The sequence below is a fragment of the Serinus canaria genome, chromosome 8, assembly GCF_022539315.1.
Source record: "Serinus canaria isolate serCan28SL12 chromosome 8, serCan2020, whole genome shotgun sequence".
Lineage (NCBI taxonomy): Eukaryota > Metazoa > Chordata > Aves > Passeriformes > Fringillidae > Serinus > Serinus canaria.
Window position 1 is genome coordinate 27,882,091 of NC_066322.1, and position 20,642 is coordinate 27,902,732.

Genomic DNA, 20,642 nt, shown 5'->3' on the forward strand with positions numbered 1-20,642 from the left:
CTGCCTCTTAGGGTTTGTGACAGGGTGACCACCCAGGGCACTCTCTGGTACTGCCTCCAAACAGAACTCATGAACAGTGCTGCCTGTTAAAGTCAGATACCTGTGAGAGTGTTCCACTGGAAAACTATTCTGATGCTCACAAGCTAAAAAGGAGGGACACAAAATGCTGATGCTTCTCTAAATCTTGTTTCACTTCAGAAACTGCCCTGGGTGCATTGGCTAGAGTGCTGAGGGAAGACTGGAAACAAAGCATTGAACTGGCTACCAATATAATTTACATTTTCTTCTGCTTTTCAAGGTGAGTGCAGAGTCCCTGGATTTAGGAACATAAAGAATGTAGCTCTGCTTCGTGGCTTTTCATTTGTTTATTGCTCTCTGTTACAAAACTTCACTGAAACAGGAAAAACAGACAGAAACACGCTTGTGCCTCAGTTTTATCACATAACAAAAAATTCTCATGGTGAGGCAGTTTGTAAGAGAGCTGGGAAGAAGCTAGTAAAGATTGTGACTCATGGCTTTGTGTCAGAAATGAAAGGTGGCTGAGCTGCCACCTCTAATTCCCATCTGCACACCTACAGGGAAGAAACAATGTTTAAAACTGAAGTGAGCATTGCTCTTCCTTAGCTATGCCAGTGTTTCTGCATACCCTTCCTAGAAATAATTCAAACAGAAATTGCATTTACCTTGATCTTTATTCTTTAAATAATAATAAGTCTTTATTCTATTTTTGGTGAGGGGAGAGTGCTCTGAAGCACTTGCAGTATGGAAGGCAGGGCTGAGGGGAAAACCTTTTCCTTTATGCATGAAAATTGGAATGTGTTTTTGTTTTGATCTGGCACAACAAACTATTCCTTATCTTTCTACAAGTTGACAAAATGCTCATGATTTCAGGGATTATTCTTGTTTTAAAATAATTTTCCAATAGGAAAGTGCTTTAATGGGGCAAACTGTAAATACCTTTTTAATATTTGATGTGGTGCAGTATTTCTACATAGATGTCAAAGTAGATATGGAGTTGTTGGCATTTATTCCTCACAAGTATTATTTCTTCAATGTAGTTTCTCTCAATTTCATGGGATAATCACACATTACAAGATTGGAGCTCTGTGTATGAATATCATAGACCATGAACTGAAGAGACATGAGCTTTGGCAGGAAGAACTTGCTAAAAAGAAGAAAGCTGATATCCTTTCGATGTTCTGGCATAGCCTAATGGCTTCTGACTTTTCTTGATGAGTGTTGTTGGGTTACACAAGATGATGTGCAGCACCTTCTGTAAAAGCAGTAGAATTTACCAGAAAGTGCAAAATATAATTGCAGATATTAGAAAGACCAAGAATAAAGATTTTGGGATGTGGACAAGGTTAAGCTGAAGCTGTTAAAGCAACACAAGAGAAAAAAATGTTGTATTTTATCAGCAGTATGTCTTAGACTACCTGTGCTGCTTAGTAGGGTGTAAAATATCCTGGCCTAGAAGGAGAGAACAGTCATGGCCTGGATTGCAGGTGTAGTAGGCTGGTGCTGAGGGAGAGTCTTGACACTAGGTATTCCATAGATCCCTTGTTTTTCTCTGGTGATTGAGGAACACTTTAGAGAACAATTTTCACCTAGCCTGTATCACTTTTCTCTGAACTCCTTAACTTCTCTAATTCACTTGATGAAGATCCTGAAAATCAAACCCTGAAAAAGGACTATGAGAAAACTTACAAGAAATACAAAGGGCTGGTTGTCAAGCAGGAACAGCTGCTTAGAGGTACCAAATCCAAAAAGCAAATTATTTTGTTGTTGGTAAATATGGCTGAGGATCCTGTGTGATTCTTGTTATAACCATGTCTTAAATATCCTGAATGTGTGGATGAGTATGGAAGAGTGTTGCCAAAGAACAGGGGAAAGACAAATACTTAATCAGATTGTTTGAAGTTACTAATAATTTTAAAAGCCATTTGTCAGAAGAAGAGCAAAAGTGATCCACTCTTCTTTGCTCATGATATTGGTTTAGGAGGAGTTGGGTATTTGAAATTTTTTTAAATTTGCCTAATTTAGCTTGTATCTAATTCTTTAAATATTTCATAGAATGAAATCTTCAATGATATATTCAATCTCAGTTTTTGTACTAAATACACTTCATGTTAGATTGAAATTATCAGAGTGGCAAACCTTTCCTGAGAGGGGCTTTTTACTGGTTTGTTGGAATTGAAATAAAGAAAAATACAAACCACACAACATAAAAAGCTTCTAGTTATCATAATTCTAATTTTTTTTCAGAGCCACAATTAGAATTAATGCTTTTTAAAGAGGAAAAAAAAAGGCATTCACTGGCAATTTCCTTCAAAATGTATTGAAAAGGGAGCAAAATGCTTCTGAAAGTCTTATCTTCAGCACTTCAAGTGTAAATAGAGACTTGTTTAGCTGTGTTGGGTATGATCTGTTGGTGTGATTTGTGTTGACCTTTGTCAGTTGCAATTTACCTGCTCCTAAACCTTGCTGAGGATACTCGCATTGAGCTGAAGATGAGGAACAAGAACATTGTGCACATGTTGGTGAAAGCACTGGACCGGGATAATTTTGAGCTGCTTATCCTCGTTGTAACCTTCCTGAAGAAACTCAGCATTTTCATGGAGAACAAAAATGATATGGTGAGGCTTGTAGCACTCTACTGAATGCTGGAAAGGTTGGAGTTCTGAAAACTTTGTGGTTAGAGGGAAGAGGAAAACATCTCTGTTTTTACACTGAGTATCTCTAGTACTGATTATCTGATTTTGTTACAAGTAAAATGTGTGCAAGAAAAGCACAACATCCAGTCATAACCTACTGCAAACAGTTTCGAGGAAATCCCAAACAGAGAATCTAATGCTAAATATGATCCACAAAATTCCAGATTTGGAATTTAGCACCTGAGAGTCTTGTTATACCCTCACTTGTGGTGATGCCCATGACTCTGCCCCCAGACTATATATACCCTTGGGACCACATATTATTGTTTCTGCCATGTATTGACTTGGGAAGAGAGATATTTATTCTTCTGGAGTTTGCTGGACTAGTTTACTTACTTCAGTGTCAGTTTGGTTCCTTCCTGCTGCCAGTAGCTCCTCAGAATTGGAGGCAGTTGTTCTTCATTAGCTTTTTTTTTTTTTTGTGAAGTTTTACACTTCTGAAATTGTAGCATAATTTGTTTTGTGACTTCAAACTCTACCCAAGAACCCCCTTTACTGATAGTTTAATACATGCTTGACTTCACCTTTGTGCCTCTATTACAATTTATTAGATGAAAATGATACATTTTCTTTATCCAAGAGGTAATCTGGGATCAGTGGTGTACAGAGATTGTGAGATGAAAAGGTCTGTGTAAAAGCAGTAGTGAATTAACTGGACCTTTGCATGCATGTGCACTGAAGACTGCAGACAAGAAGTATTTCCCTAATTTATGTATGGGACTTGGTTAGGAAAATAAGAATTAGCTCTCCAACACACTGATTTGCTGGCACACTTTCCCCATTCCTTCTGATTTACTGGAAAGATAAAGTTGTTGAATCATTTTTATTTCAGAGTGTTCTAACAGTTTTGAAAATGTTGGTGTGCTTCAGGTTAGCTGTCTGAGTGTTCCTTACTGAGAATAAAAATGATGCTTTTTTCTGCACGGTATTATTAAGGAAAGCTACCAGTGAAGGAGAAGGTGTTCTGATATCTGTATTGGGTAGTAATACAAAAATGTCAAAGGCAAAATGAACCAAGATTAGTTGTGCAGCACCTGATTCTGAGTACAACTGTATAATCCATGTGTATTTATAGCACATTCTTTCCTTGGCTGTTCCAGGGCCATATGAAATTCAGAGCAGTGAGGTAGGAGTTCTTGCTATCTGATTGTTTCTGATCAAAGCTGTCCAGGCAGTTGTTTGATTATTGCACTGTGCTGTGTGGGGAGAGCTGTAGTTTCTTTTCTTAGTATTCATTCAGTGTCTATTTATAACCAGACTAGTAGTGTACATGGAGAAGTCTGAAGAATGCCAAGTAATTTTATGTGCCTCCTTCTGGCCAAAGAAGGATCTGGGAAACAAAAAAAAAAAAAAAAAAAAAAGAATGCATTTAAAAGATTGTGTCAAATAAAAGCTCAGAAATGTTGCTTAAAACATGATAAAAACTTTCTGAAGTCTTGCCAGTTCAGATGTGTTTTCTGGCTGGTGAAGTGAACATGATCTCAGGAACTGATACCACTTCTCAGTTTCTGGATTCCACTTTTTAATTTGAAAGTGATACATGTTTCAAGATGACTTTCATGCTTTTATTAACTTGACATGTAGGATGGCATGCCTCTTCTGAGAGCACATGCACACTTCTGGCTAGGGGTTCATTTGAAATTCATAATGAAAGGTCTCAAATTCTTTTTGGATGCCAATTTTCTGTCTTTCTTGGTTGGGTTTATCTTTGACTCCACTGGCAGTTGCTGCAGGATTGCATGTGTTAAAGTTTAAATGAGTTTGCTCACCCCAGTCTAGTTTTGCAGGTGATGTCTTTACCACATTCCTGCAGTATTCCAACTGTGAGGAATGTTTCCAAGACATATGAACTTGTTGGTTCAAAGCCTTTTTTAATCAATGTTTCCCAGTAAGCCTATCTAGAAGACTTCAACCACAAAGGCATAAGTGACACTACTTCAGATGAAACTGCATTAACAGTCACTGTTATGGCTACAAATTGAATATTGAAGCTAGAGTAAATTTGGATGGATTATGGTTTTGTTTTTTTTTTCCCTTGCAATACAGGTTGAAATGGATATTGTTGAAAAACTTGTGAAAATGGTACCATGTGAACATGAAGACCTGCTGAATATCACTCTTCGACTCTTGCTGAACCTCTCCTTTGACACAGGCCTGAGAAGTAAAATGGTCCATGTTGGTTTGCTTCCCAAACTCACTGCACTCCTGGGTATGTCTTCTTTTGGTCTAACACAGACATTTCAGTGAAGCTCTTTGCGTCATGGTATGATGTACCTGAGACTTGCTGTGTCACTTTTGGTTTTGCCACTTCCTCACCACTCCCAGCTTCTTGGCATTCACATCATCTTCTCACACACGGGTTTCCAGTAGATTTACTTCTAGGGTCTCTTGAAGTGTAGAATGAATCTTCCAGTCTTTAGAAATTACTTCAGTGAGCTGACACATGAGTGATGTTTGTAATTCTGGGGGAGCACCTAGGAAAAATAGCTAGCAACTTCACAGGGCCTAGCTGATGTAGGTACAAACTAAATATATAATTTTTTTTTTTTTTTTTTTTTTTAGTGAAGCTTGGTATACTTCCTTGCTCTGGTAACTTGTCCAGACAGATCAGAAACCTCACAATTTTGTTAGTTTTCAATCTAGGCAGTACTGATTTCTAGACCTTCAGCTTGGCAATCTTGTGTTAAGGTCATGTGAATACATCAGTTACAAGTGAAACTTTTTGTTGTCTTGAGGGGAGAGCCATGGAAACAAAAAGAAGTTTGGAAAAAGCAGAGGATTGTTCTATTTGAATCTCTGTTGTATGCTGGAGTTCTGAGGAGGGACTTGTATTGCTTTTTGTGTGTTCTTTGGCTGATACCACCTGGAGGCTGCTCTGGTTGATACACTAAAGGTGTAGCAGCTTTTGGCTCTAAGGATCTTGTCTGTGTGAATCACTGATGCAAGACATTGCTAAAGTCTTCTGAAATCTGTTGGCTTTGGGATGTGCTTTGGGATACTGACTGGGGGAAGGGCAATGCAGTGGTGAATCTCAGCTTTCTCCTCTAGCTGTGAGTCTCTTAGGGTTGTTTGTCTGCTCAATTCTACTTCAACCTCAACACAGCCTTATTGCTGTTTAGTGACCACCATGAAAACTTTGACTGCTTTGGAAGCCTTAATCCTGTTAGTGATTATTATATAACAGCTACCTGGTACAGCCTGAAATGCCTCTCATCCTTTTATCCTTTCTGTCCCACAACCATGTTTGCACTGGTCTGAGCTAGGATGATTAAAATTGGCATTGGAAAGCCCTCTTCTTTATCTTTTTATCCTCAAGACAATGTTATTTGGTAGTAAAAGTGATCTGAGAAATGGAAGCTGATGGGGGAATCTTTCCTCTTGTTTGAGAGAGGGTCTCGTTAGTTAGTTTGGTTCAGCTTGGGTTGTAAGCTTTTTGGAGCATGAACTTGTCCCTTTTTTTCACAGAGCAGACAATGCTGTGGTCTGAGGAGGGCTTCTGGGGATTTGTCACCCCAGGCAATGGCATGACTCAAATCACTGAAGTCCCTGCTCCCAGAAGTTCTCCATTTAATATCAATTAGAGTCAGACTGAACTCACCTGTTAAATATCTGCTTCCTAGTGTCTGTTTGTAACATGGAGAGGAGAATTGCTTTTCAAATGCCATTCTCCTAGAGTTGTAACCAGTCCTGTGTGAAGGCTGTTTAGCTCAGAAGAGCTGGTTGCTAAAATTGGAGTCTGTTCCTCAAGTGACTGTTAGGGTAATTACTGCAAGTCCTGCTGGTACTTCCAGAATATTCAGTGTGTTTCTCTTCTCATCTAGGATGTATTCAACCATTCTTTCCCTTCTTTATTAATTTTAATTTTTCATAGATACGTATGCTGTTTAGTCTTGCTTCTCCTTGTAGAATTGGTTGATACTTACCCTTGACGTGCTAAAAATTCTATTACTTGCTTCTTTAAGCCATCACTAGGGCTTGTGAGACTTTTCTTGGTATGGTGATTCAAACAATTCTCAAATGCATCACTTGCCATATCCTGTCTGAGAGAAGTCTGCAATCTGAATAATAAAACAGCCATGTGCCAGATGCCCCATTTATACAGGTTATTTGGGTATTAAACACACATTATTCAAGTCAGTACCCTTCAGTTTGCATTTGCAGGTCTTCTCCAAGTGCTAATACAGCACAACAGCTGTTGATAAGTCCTTGTACAACTCTTAATGCCAAGAGGTCAAGTGTGCTGACTCAGCCTCCTGAAATTTAGCATTTATGCATGCTGGGCCTCTGAGTCTTTAGCACTGGGTTTGAGATGGGTACAAATTAAGTGTAATAGGTGTTTAAAGGGGAGAGTTGAGATTGCAGAGAATTAAAGGATTTGTTAGGCAGTGGTTTAGGGCTGAGCATGGAGGTGAATGCAGTCTGCAATTCTGGAAGATCCACTACTTTCCCAAGGGTCACTCAGTTGCTTGGGAGCAGGAAGGCTCTACATGGAGGTGGAGGCTGAAGCAGTGAGGATGAACTGGCTCCAACTGAGCTCTCAGGAGAGGAATAAGTATGCCATGGATGCAATGGAGAAGGAACATCTTTATTTCCATCACACTCCAGAGTGTTGAGGCTGCTGTTGAAAGCATGGACATGAGAAACTGCTTAAGTCTTGGTTTCCATTTTAATTAGCTTTTTCTTTTTAATAGTGCCAGTGCCTGCTTCCCCATGTAGCTGTGCCAGTCAGCACCACTCGCTTCTCTTCACAAGTCTCAAGTATTGTATATGACAAAGCTTCTCTTGCTCCCTGCAGGCACCCAAATTAATCAACCACAGCTGATCTTTGTTAGGCTGTGACTCTCAAAGAGCTGTGTGCAGCTGAGGGGAGTTTGGCCTCAGACTTGAGATCTGAAGCTGGAGCAGAGCTGTGGAGGCCTGTAAGATAGAGTCTGCTGTACTCAGCTTTTTCCATACATAGGGTGGTTAGGAGCTATGAAAAGAGATTTTGTTCCTTTGTGTGACTTCCATCCTTTAAGAAGACCTTTTAAATGTTGAATCACCAGGACCCTGCAGAGAGTGTTTTTTGCAGTGTGGCTTTGTTTTAATACTTAGAAATTATGTTTAGAGTGATCTTTCCTTTCTGTGCCAATATATGTGAAGTGTGACTTCAGTTGCCTAAGGTAAGAATTCATGTGAATTCACCAAGTGGTTTAAATTAGATGTTTGCCTGAAATGTGGAAAACACAGGTTCAGTGTCTTCCAGTCATCCCCTTGGAAAGAAAGACCAAAGCAGCCTGCTACACACTACTCCATGGAGGTTTGCTTCACTCTGAGTGCTCTCATTGTGCTTTGCGTGGCAGAATTCAAGGGAAGTGGAGCACAGGAGTGACTTGCTCCAATTATGGTAGAGTTTGGAAAGGGGGAAACATATAGCTGAACTTCAAAACAGGATACAGATCTGTTTTCTTGATTCCTGGAAATGTTCTTCCCTTATTGGACATAAGGGAAATGTTACCCTTTTTCATAATTCTTCCCCTGGATGTGTGATTGGCTTCTAAAGTAAATGCCCTGGCAGCAAACAGAAGAAAATATTCAAGGAAAAATAAAACCCCCTCACTTTTTGTTTGGACCAAATCCACTTTGTTTTTCAGTGAAGTGGCCAAATTGAATACAAAGATTTTAGTACTGCTCTCTTAAATATAGGCACAGCTTTTGATGCATAGTCTTCTAATAAGGGTGCTATTTTGCGCTGACTCTGAGTTGTTTCTTAGCCTTTGTGAAGTGAGACAAATAGTCCCCCTTTGCCATGAGAACAGCAGGCAGTTTGTACAGCAGAGCCAGCTGAGTGCTGCTGTGGGGGTTAAGGCAGCCTGAAAAGCTCATGGTGGAGCCCTGTTGAGAAGCAGCTTCTGGCAGCATCCCTTTGTGGTGGGTAGTGCTGGCATTTCTGGTTCTTCCCATCAGTGAGATATCCCTCTCCAAGGATGCAAATTACAGGGAATGCCGCAAAAGCTGTTGCAGTGGGAAGGAACTGTGTTGCTGCTTAAAGAGTAAAAGGAGTAGGTCTGACTGTGCAGGGAACAAGTATCTTTTTGATGATGTGTGTGTTCATTTTCCAGAGCTGCTGGACAGTTCTTAGGTGTACTCAGTACATATTGTCTTGAAATGCCATTTTCTTTTCATTCACTCCCCAGTGCAAGCTGTGCTGAAAGAATAAAACCCCATTATGCTTGGAAGTCAGACTTAAGTATCTCTTCTGTTGCTTGCAATTACTATCTACTTTTAAAAATTGAAGGTTGTACACAGATACTGGTGAGCTGAAAAGTGGGTGGGTCACAAAACAGGATTGGTTGCAAATCAGGCCCAAAGGGAACATGGAGTGCAGAAGGGTTGTGCATACAGCTGTGAAAGTACCACTCAGTGCCAAGGTAGTCAATCTCAAATAGATTTCAGGTGGTGAGGAACATCCTGGGTTATGTTTTCCAGCACAGATTACAGTGGCTGAAAGCACTTTGCTTGGCTGAAACACAAATCCACAAAGCCAGATGAGTGTTTGTTACACAGCACTCTGAAATACAGTGTGGGCAGCCCCAGGTAGCAGCAGTATGGTTTTGCCAGTCACAGATTGTGCCCAGCCTCTCTGCCTTATTAATGTGAGCATCCTGGCATGATGTTGTTAATTTCTTTAATATAAGCATAATGAGAAAGCAGGAGCCACCTAATTTTAGATAAAAATTCACGGGCTGTGGAAACTCCAAAGTAAGTCAGGCTTCTCTGTCTTGTTCATTTAAGCTGGAGAAGCCAGAGCAGAGAGTAGCACTGAAAGTCACATTTAGTCCTCAGAGAAGAGCCTGTCTTCACTGGGTTCATTGATAGAATCTTTTCTGGGAACTGCTGAAATTCCTCTGATATTTTTCCATTCTTTACAAGTTGGGTTTAATGAGCAATCAAAGAATTGCCAACCAGTTGTATGTTGGGCTTCTTAACAATCAAGGCTTGATATGGTATGCAGCCAAGCTGGATTATAAGGTGACAGCTGTTTAAAAAGCCAAGTAGTACTTTGCTCTCTAATTAACGGAGTGCTGTGGGTTTTTAATGCTCTATTCCTTTTATGAAAGTTTCTTTTAAGAAGGCTTAAGGTAGATGTGCTCTCTTTATGAGTTCACTTGGCCTTTTTGTAATGAACTTATTATGGAGCTTCACACATCTGTTGAAAAATGGAGCTTCTTATAGGCTACTGCAGTGTTTTTTCTGACTTTAATAGGCCTCGTTTATCCTATAAAGAAACATACATTTTCTTACCTGATCAAGTGAGCAAACAATGAGGGTCAGATGTGGCAAAGAGCCTAACAAAAAGCACATGTCCAGCCATCAGGGTGAGGTAAAGTCATATCGGGATTGCTTGAAGTTATTAATGGCAGTAAAATTTATGCTTCCTCCTGTTTTCCCAATTAAATTGAGAAACCTTTTTTTCCTAAGGTGGCTCTGCAGCAGCTGGTTCCAATACTACTTGTGTGAATATTGCCTGGGGTGTCTCCATTCCTTTATAGTGAAGGCTCGCTGAAGCACATTAAGTAACAGTTCAACTACAGGGACCAGTCTGTTGGAAAGCAGCAATTATTAAGGGATTTATTTTAATGGTAGTTTTTTTTATCATTTGTGGTGAGTATGGCCAGGGCTTAAAAAATAAAAAAGAAAAACCTTCAACAACAAACAAAAAGAACTCCAACGCAAAAACCCCAAAAACATCTCTTAACATTAATTTTCAAAATCCTTATTAGAAGTACAGATAGACCTAAGCATGTCCGAGTGATATAAGGATTGGGGAATGCATAATGTGTCTTAGAACTCAGCACTTAAATTTAGGTACTTTGAATGTGAATATAGACAGCAAACTTTAAAGAAGAAATGACTTCTCATTTTGAGAAATACAGAACTGAGTGTAGAGACTCATCACTATCAGGTGAGTGAAAGCTCCTTGCTGTGGTGTGCTGGTCACGAGTGTGTGTGTGAATTCACCTGTGTTATTGGCTTTTTTAGTAAAGAGGTTAACTTTAGTGGAACATAAGAAACTAACTTCATGTGTGTTGACTGAAAATAAAAATGCTCATGTCAGCAGCAAGGATAGGAGTGGAGAGATGGCAGCAATCTAAAGATGAAGGAGCTGAGTTGTTGGAAATTCATTGAACTCATGAATGGAAAGGATCCCCTGAGCCAGTATTTCTGTTGTGGAGCTTACAAGATGTGACTGATTAATTCAATGCTTTTAATGATTTCTTAGCTTATTGCAAGAGCAAATTAACATTTAACAGTAAAAAGTAAATCTGCTGAGTTCTTGACATCTGAAAGCTTTACAGAGCTTAACTTGGATGCCTGAAGCATGACAGAACACAACTAGTTCTGGTTTCTGGGATAAATCTCCATAAAGAGGGGGTGGGGCACTTCTGCTTATCTTCCTGATCTATGGTAACATCATCATGAAAAGGGCCAGGGTGGAAGAGAGGAGCACCTTTCCCAAAGCTGTTGTGAAACCTGCAGGCAGAGGGGCACCCTCAAAGCACCACGTGGAACAATTTTGCTGCTGGAGAAGTCCTAGAGCTCCTGAGGATTTTACAAGTTCAGGTGTAAGGGAGAAGGTTACACTCTGCTTTCCTTCAAGACATGTGGAAGCATCTTAACTCACAAATTTGTTCCTTTGAAAAAAGTTTCTCAAATGCTTGTTGCAGTCCAAGAAAGCAACTCTACATTCCCCATATCTGCAGTTGCTGAGGTGAGAAATGCTTTGTCAGTTGATAATATTATCTTCAAACCCTTTTAAATGGGTGCTTGAAGAGTATGGAATTGAATTCTTGCTATCTGGAAGACTCAAAAGCTCAACCAATATTTAACTCCACTTTTTGGGCTTAGTAGATTTGAACCTCAGCTTTGTACCTCAGCATCTTCAAGGTGGGTAAAACCAGTTTCAGAGTCGTGAATCATCCATTTCTCAAGGCAAGAGAACCCATCCTGCATTGGGTTAGTTCCTTCTCCAGGCAGGAGCATGTTGGAATCTAGCTGCAGCATCCATTCAGAGCAGCACAGAAAACCTTCACCTATTTCCTTTTCCTCTGAATGCCAAACTAGATTAGAAGGGTGTGTTTAGCTCCAAAAAGTCTCAATATTTTCTAGTAATTTTAGTCAGAGCACTTGATGTACTTTAATGAAATCATAGTGCAGATATGGCAAAAATTATGCATGTTCTGTACATTTCTATTTAATCTACATAGCTTGGTGGAGACTTCTAGAAGAAGATCTTTGCTTAGAATTTTTTCCACTTACTTTGGAAGTGTGTGTTTGAATCAGACTGAGAACCTGTTCTGATTTCTGGTTTTTGGTAATAACAACAGTCCTTAACTCTTTTTTCTGTCTCTTGCTTTCTTTCTTGGTCATAGCTGAACCCAAAACATAATACTCCTGTGGAGGAAAGAGAAGCAGCTTTACCTTCTTCTTTCAGGGATAATCCAATTGCCTCTTGATTTCTCTCTAATCTGAATTTTTTAGTTGATTTCTTTCTGCTTTGTGAGGTATTACGGGATATTGCAACTAAGCAGTTTCTGTGTGAAGTCATGAGTTCAAGTATGATTGGTTATAGCCCATCCTAAGGACAAAAAATGGGGTATGTTTTGCCTCAGAAAAGGACACACTTAATTACAGCAGTGTGTTAATTACCAGTCTTTCTAATGGCAGTTCTACACTGAGGTGCTTACTGAATGTTTTTCAGTCTGTCTTGCATGGAGTTTCAGGCAAAGAAATGGAGTGTGAGGTTCCAGACATGCAGCTTCTTTTTTTTTTTCTTGTGCTGCAACATTAAATAACTCAAATTAGTCAGTTTTTAGTCCTTTAGGAAACTAAAGTTCTTATGTGGCTTGTACTGAGTTCTTTGGGTGAAGGGGAAAAAAACCCTAAAAAATGAAACCCCAAACCCAACCATAGCCGCATTGAGATTTTTAAATTAGACTTATGGTATGAAGCCAGTTTTAAATAACATAAAGAGGGCACAGGAGGGGTTATTAGTATGTAATTACTATCATAATGTTTTATTTACAATGTCTAGTCTCCTTGAGTCTGAGCAGATTTGAAAATTCTTTCAGTTTCTCTTGATAAAATAAACTGATATAGCCAATATGATTTATATTTACATATGTAAATCAAACCAATATGTGTCTAGAGCACACATGGACTGACTCAGTCCAACTGCTTCAGAGCTGGTTGTGAGGAATGATATGGGATAGAGGTAAGTGGAGAGACCTTTCTATCAGTTTTCTTTTCTAAAATCACTGCTAATTATAATACATTTGAATAACCTCTTGATTAATCTGTTTTCTGACATTAGGGTGAGACAGGCATAGATCTGATACTCAGTCTGTGGCATTCCTAATAATCTAGATTTCTTCCTTGCCTAATTCTGCAGCAGATCATGTTAGGATGTTAGAGTTTGAAAGTGAAATAAAGATTCACTTTGCTGTTTTAACAGGTATTTATCTTCATTTGTGTTCTGGTTTTGATTTAGTGTAGTTCATGTTTTGCACATGGGTGGGATAGGGCATATTTCATATCTAATATGGAGACATTGATTATTCCATTAGAAGTGATGGCTGCTTTATTTACTGATAGTGTTATATTTGAATAATTTAGTCCCTAATTTATATTCTCCTCTTTACTTTAGCACTTGAAAGCTGCTACTGAGACTGGCAATTCAATTTTACAGCTGTAGGGTTTCTCTTTTTGTCATGGAGCTAATGGAAGATTTTTTTATTTTAAGCTCACAAAGTGAACCAAAATGTAGGACTTGATCTTGTGATCAAGAAATCATATTTTTTTCTTTAGCCTCTGCTACTAATACTATTTAGATATTTAACCATAGTAAGAACTAAACATGGAATTCAGGCATTGGTCCCCAGAACTGGCACATGGCTTCTTATTAATGTTCAAAGGCTAAAAATCTGAAGCCATTTTGAACTCAGAACCCATCATGTATTTATTTCCCTCTCTAATTTGCAGAAAACTAGTTGTGAAAACAGCCCCAGGGACCTGATATTTTTCCATCCCATCTGCTCCAGCTGAACTACAGCTGCAAAAAAAAAAAAAAAAATCTTAAGTATTGTTTCTATAAACTGTTGAGTGTATTTTATAACACAATAATTCCCACAAAATCAGTAACTGCAGTTAATGACTGGTTTGTTAAGGCATTAACTGCACTCAGCTGGGAATGACCAATTTCTCAGGAATGGCTGTATAAGAAATAAGGCGAATTCAGTTACACTTTCAAATGATTGTTTGGTTAATTAATGGTAGATTTTTGTGGAAATCCTATCAAAGTGCTTGTGACCCCCACATTTAATATCCAATGAGTTCATTATGATTCATGTTTTATTATAAATTCTAGAAGAATCCATAATGACTAGGCCATTATTTTCCAGGGCTGCCCTTACTGCTTTAGGCCATTTGGCTATTCCACCTTCAGTCATAAAAAGCTTGATGCTCAAAACTTACCATCATTTGTAGGCCACAATTTTCTGGCACCCCACCAAAACTTTGGTGATTTTTATGAACACATTTGGCAGAGATCTGTTTTTTTGGGTTTTTTTCTCTTGCTTTTTCTCGTTAGGGCAATAATTGATCCTTACTCTACCCAGTCATAAGGAAGTCGTCCTTGCAATGTCTTTTTTCCAAGTGTGGCCTTCAGTAGTGGTCAGAAATAGCAGAAAAGGTATCACTTGGTTGCTTTGGAAAGCTGCTTTCCAGCCAGCTGCTGGGCAGGGTTTGACATTTTTACAGCCAAGTCTTTATGCAATGTTTGAGTCAGGGTTAATTAATTAGCATTCAGATGAGTAGAAAATAATTAGAGAAAGGAAGCTTGGTACTGCCATATTCAAGTAATAGTCAGCAGCTGCCAGTTGATATTTTTGGAAGTACCAATGTAAAAGGATGAGAATTGGCTTGGTAGGTATTTCAGAGTCTGTCATTCTTCCCCTTCTGTGTAACCTTCAGCCTGCAGGTGATGTTTGAGCTTAAAATGCATCAGCAGCTGTGTCTGTCCTCTTCCTATCTTCAACCAACTCCTTCTGCCTGGTCTCCAGTCAGCTTTCCTGCAGGCTGTGTGCTTCCCAAGTGAGCATGAGATGAACAGTTGTGTTAAATCATGTGCTTAGGAACAACCACCTCCTCTTGATTTTCCTGCAGTGTTTTACTCTCTGGATCAGGAATTGTCTCTGTTTTGTGTGGGAATTTACAAAATCACAAGGTTCTGCTTCTCCCTCTAAAGTGTATCCATAGGGAAAGTAGAACAGTGAAACTTGCAGACATCAGCCTGAAATCTCTTCCTTTCTGGAAAATTAAAATAAAATTTAACTTAAAACGCATACTTAAAAATGGGTTAATGGCAGACTGCTTACTTTCAGCTTTTGTTCTGTAGTTTACTTTTATCCACAAGTTAGTAGAATTCATTTGTTTCACTCACAATGGAAAAGTACTTTCTTGCTGAGGCTGTGCAATGATTGTTTGTGACTTAAATGCTTTAAACCCTTCTCTCTTCACCCTTTTGACAATAGGACAGGGCAATTCAGGGAAAATTGGCCAGGTAACTGCACAGCAAAGAGGAACTGAAATTCAGTTCTTGTCTTGGAAACTGTCTTTGCCTTTTGTGTGTCATGAAATCTACTTTATGGAATGCACTTCTGGAGAATGATTCAGATGCTGGTCATTAGAAAGCAACTCTTCAGGAGTTTGTTCAAATGAAATAAGTTTATTTGGATTCCACATATTCTTCACACCTTAGGTTGAGTATCTGAGTATTTTTGATTACTTTTGGTAGTTTTGAAATTGAGGTAGTGCTGTCATTTAAAACTGACACCCAAGGTGGTGTTCAGGCATTAGAAGGGTTATTGTGACCAGCTAGACCTTTGAAAAAAAAGGAGTTAGAAGGTCATGCAGAGTCTCCTCTAAGAAAGAAAACTGAAGGTCTTTACTGTTGTATCAGCCTTTTATGATTGAAAATAAGCCACTACCAGGAAGCTGCTGAGCTTACCAAATGTAAAACTGTACCTTCACTGATGCTTTATGTTAACACAAATGAAACTCACAAAAATGAGGAAGAAAAAACCCACAGAGGTCAGATGTTAAACAGTAACATTTAGCATCATTCTTGTTAATGGTCTGGCAGTTCATATGTGCTGAAGATCTGGTCTAACTTAATTCCAGGTTTTCTTGTTGGCGTTTTGGGGATCTTTCTCTCTTTTATACTCTTCTCTCTTTATATCTTTTCTCTCTGAATACAGGCATGGAGTGTTAAGAGCAGTATAAACAGATTTTTTTTTCTTTAGACCCTTGAAATTTGGATGAATAATTTCTTCTGTAAATTTCTAAATTTGTATAGAGTAAACCCTTACCTGTATGCGTGGGAATTTTTTTTGTGAAGTTGTTTTCCCAGTGTTTCTGCAGGTGAATAGGTAGGTAAGGTGACCAGTCACAGGAGAAGCACTAAAGAGAACACACACTTATTTTGTTTGCTGGTACCTTCTGTGCTTTTATTGTCGTAATTATCTGAGTAGCTTTCACATTTGGGCATTATCCTTCCTCCCACATTAAATGTATGGAAAATTGTGATACCTTTTTTTTCAAGCAGGTTAGACTCTAAAAAGGTTTGAAAGTTCAGCTCTGATTTAGGTTTAATGTGGTTAAGAATACTTCATTCACTTGTATGGCAGCTGCAGGAGGGCTTTCATGGGTTTGTTTGGATAATTCAGTTTTGAAAAAGGCTCATTCTCAGGATAAAGGCATCAGATCCTTGCTGCTCAAAGGAAATTGCAGCTCCCAGTGATGTATGCAGAAGAAAAATTTCTCTGTGTTGGTTGCTGTTTGAGATCTTTGTGCTTTGCCAAATTATTACACAGATATTTTCTGACTTAGCTTAAATAGAAGTGGGAGGTAGGGTATTGCTGATGAGTTGTGTAGGAACTGTGAATGAGTCTGGAGTTGGTGCCCTTACTGCATCCTGGTTTAACTAATGTACACATTAAAATGCAGGGTTTATCCCATATATAGCCAAAATCCTGCTCGTGCAGGGCTAGAGGAGAACTTGGGAATGCTCAGTGGGTTTCAGCAGTGAGTCAGAAGCAAATTTGTCTTTGTTGTTCTTAAACATTTGTATGTTTGTGTAAGATTATTTTATAGAACCTTTCAGTTAAATACTTCACACCCCACTCCCATTAACTGCTCCAGATTTCCTTGGGAGCCTTTCTCTTTGGTAAATATCACCATGAAAATACACTGATGCAGTTTTTGATGTGTATGGAACACAAAAGGCACCAATGGGATAATACTGTTATTTAGGAGAGTAAAACAACCAGTACGTGATTTGGTTGAAAGGCAGTGGATTCCTTCTGCAACATCTCTTAGTGGTAGTTCTTATTTTTTGCTCTGCCACTGATGCATTCTTTATTCATTTAAATAGGAATATCCACTGCTAAATCTTAATTTTCTAGTTGTTTAAGCCTTTCTCTGGATGGCCAGTCATTATTAAGCATTCCTTTCACAAAATATACACCCTGCAAAGTGGGGTTAAGGAAGTGTTTTGAGGTGCTGGGAAGAGGAAGGAATATTTACCATTGCCCTGGTTCCCTCTTTGCACTAATATGTGGTTCATTTGGCTAGGCCAGGCCAGGACCCTGTCATTAATGTGTCATTTCTGATTTAAATTTTCCCTCTATTAGCTAGGATTGTTCTGCTTTTCATTTGAGTATTTAACAACAGCTAAAAATTCTCAGAATAATATTTTTTTTTCTCCTTCTAGGAAACGAAAATAACAAAAAAGTAGCGATTTGCATTCTGTATCACATCAGCATGGACGATTGCTTTAAATCGATGTTTGCATACACAGACTGTATCCCTCAGGTACGTGTTGAGCTGATCAAATCCATCTTCCCTCGTGCACGGAGTGCCTCCCTCGCTCATGGCAGGGCTCGCACTGACACCCGCAGGTGACAAAGGGAACAGCCACGGTGCTGCTTGGCACCGAGGCACCTCCTCCTCCTCAGGCAGGGACTGTTCTTTGGGTTTTCACCGTCCCCAGCACAAGCAGAGGTGACCGATCTCTGTCACTGCTGCTGACACTTGAGCTGCAGCAATGAACTGCTGAAATTACAGGTGACCCGCAGGATTCCTACAGAAGATTGGGAATGCTTGAGAGAGATTAAAGCTTGTGCAGAACAGCTCCTTAGGGAATGTAGTGGAAAGTATTTCCTTTGCAGTTTTAGAAGGCATTCTTGCCTGATCCCATTGGGTATCAAAATTTCAGCGTCTCCAGTATTGCAGGATATGAACTGGAACCCAGCCAAGGAGGGTTACATTCCTACATGACAATTCCTTTTCCAACTGCAGGCATGTACAGCCAGGGAGACTTGATGACTGTGGAAGGCTCTTCACTGATCTTTCAGGCTACATTTTCTTACTTAACTCATTGGCTCAAGCAGACACAGTATCATGGGGTTTGGGATTTTGTGGGTATGTTTGGTGTTTTGTGTGCATGTGTTTTGTTGTTTCTTGTTGGTTTGGATTTTTTTGCTTTTCCCAAGTACCAAGTCCTCTCTTACTGACCTTTTTCTCAGCCCTGGTGAGGCTGGAGTTGAGAAAGCCTGTGTTGCCTAAGTGTAAATGCTCTTTGATAGCTTTTTCAGAATTGCACCATGGTATCTTTTCCTGCCAAATAGGTTTTTAACATCAAATACTTGCAGAATGGAAAGTTGTCATGGAGAGTTATCAGAATGTTTCTGGTCATTACCTTATGGCAAAATCGGTGAAGTTTTTCCATGTACAAGATAGTTTTGGATAATACAGAGGGGAGAACTGGTGGGAATAACTAATATATATTACAAAGTGTTATTGTAAACATCCTGCTGTCTTTACCACAAGAAGCAATTAGTTTTTAAGGAATTGTGTGTTATAAGGGACCTGCTTTGTTCTGGCAGTTACCAAACTCAAACTCCTGCACTGGTGTCTTAGCACTTGATTGTGATGTGCTTTCAGGGAGTCTTGGTGTGATTCCTGGACATCCAGTCCTTACAGAGCTGTGTCCAAAGACTGGTGGAGCAGCAAACGATTCTGCTGCCTTCACTGGGCTTTAGTGAAGTAAACAACAAAGTTTGAAGGTATAACTATGGCTGTTGTGGCAATTGATCACATCTGCACACTATTCAAAAAGAAGCTGAGCAACCAGCGCTTAAATTTTGCTAATGAATGTTCAAAATTAGCATGGTTATCAAGGAAGATAGGTAGCAGAAAGCATTAGGAAGTGGATAAGGCATTAGGAAAAGAAAGTGACTGTTTTAAATGGACTCACTGCTATCTAATTCTACCAGAGAAACCCACAATCTCTTTTCAGTGTTATACATTTCAGTGTTTTCTCTTTTCAGAATGCTGTACACTCTCATTAGGGTTTGTCTCTTTTTGAGGAAAGGTGTTCATAACAAATACTAATTAATGTTTAGCAGCAGTAGAAAGTGCTTGGAGAAAGCAGCCCCTGTGTGATTCTGGCTGCCTGAAGGGCTTGCCCAGGGCTCGCGCGTGCTGTCCCAGCAAACATCCTTGTGGATTGCAGGAGTTAGTGGGTGCTACTCTAGTAACAGTTAAAAGTGAGTATTAACAGTTCATTCTTGTTTAGACCTCAGCAATGCGTGTTTTGTTTAAATAGGTGCAAATGCCATCCAGATGCTTATAAAAGCCTTTATTGGTAATAACCTGGCCAATCAAAGGGCATGGTTAGGCAGTGATGTCATGGTGATATTTAATATTTTACCGCAGAGCGGTGTGCAAGGTTCTCCAAAGCTGCCCACATGTTTTCCACCACGCTTGTCCTGTTTGGACCCTCTTTGATCTCTAAGCTTCTTTTCAGCTTAATGCTGGTAAACGTCCTCTCTTGACAGCCCCCTTTGCTCCTGTCCGCCATTATCTGCTGAAGTTCAGAAACCAGAGCATCACTTCAAACAGCAGAGTTGGGAGTAGCCGCTCAGGAGAGATTCCTGAGGCATGCAGTTCTGGCATAATCATTCAAAGATGTTGGAGCTGGGCTTGGGGAGGGGGTTGGACAGAGGTGTATGTGAACACAGAGCTGTGGGGGTTGGCCTCTGGTCACTGGTAAATAAGTGAAGGCAGGTGCCAGAGAGTCTAGACACAGTGATTTCAGTGCTGGTCTGTGGTATCTGATACTCAATATGGGACTTGTCTGATTGAACACTACTGCCTCTTCATTGCACATGCTGCAGTCTTTTTACTGCCTTCCTGTTAAATCAGTAAAAGATGACAATGGACATAGTAAAAGCAGAACAAATTTAATTTTAATATTTCCTATTTGGCAGCAATTACTCTTCCTTTTGAAGTGGCACAAGAAGCAATCAAATTAAATGAAGACATAATGGGAAACATGGAACTCGTATGAAACTATTATTTTAAAATTTGAACGGCTTTAATTGAAACTGGATATATTTTTTCTTTTATAGAGAAGTAGTTCAGTAATTAACAGTGTAATCCCATCTTGTTAAACATTTAATTTCCACAGATTTTGTATTGTGTAAGTAATGAGAATGTTTCCCTTCAAATTATTTGAAGGGTTTTAAAAATCTGTTTTTAAAGGTTTTGTAACAGAAGAGTTGCAGGGGGTGATTTTTGAATGCTCATGTTCTACTTGTTAAATGGCTATTTTCTTCTCTGTTAATTCCCTCTTATGTGACTGTCAGGCTTAAGGATTTAATAAACCAGGGATTTTATAAGTTCTTAAAACAACCTAGAGAAATCTGATTCTACCTTTTTAAGAAAAGAAGGAAGAAATCAATGATAGCTTTTAAAAGAGTACATGAAAGTCTCAGGAATAAATAGCTGTAATGTAGTTTTTATTTTGGGGGGTTTTAGTTTTGT

The 20,642-nt window shown here is 39.2% G+C and overlaps 1 protein-coding gene across 4 annotated transcripts in view; it reads left to right on the forward strand.

Annotated features, from left to right (window-relative positions):
* The window catches only part of KIFAP3 (kinesin associated protein 3), a 67,073-nt gene that overhangs the window by 8,682 nt on the left and 37,749 nt on the right, over positions 1-20,642 (forward strand). For all 4 annotated transcript variants that reach the window (XM_050977420.1, XM_050977422.1, XM_050977421.1 and 1 more), the window contains exons 6-11: positions 199-298; positions 1,059-1,183; positions 1,655-1,753; positions 2,458-2,636; positions 4,761-4,923; positions 17,527-17,627. In XM_050977420.1, the coding sequence (XP_050833377.1) occupies positions 199-298; positions 1,059-1,183; positions 1,655-1,753; positions 2,458-2,636; positions 4,761-4,923; positions 17,527-17,627 (767 nt within the window). The remainder of the gene's footprint in view (positions 1-198; positions 299-1,058; positions 1,184-1,654; positions 1,754-2,457; positions 2,637-4,760; positions 4,924-17,526; positions 17,628-20,642) is intronic.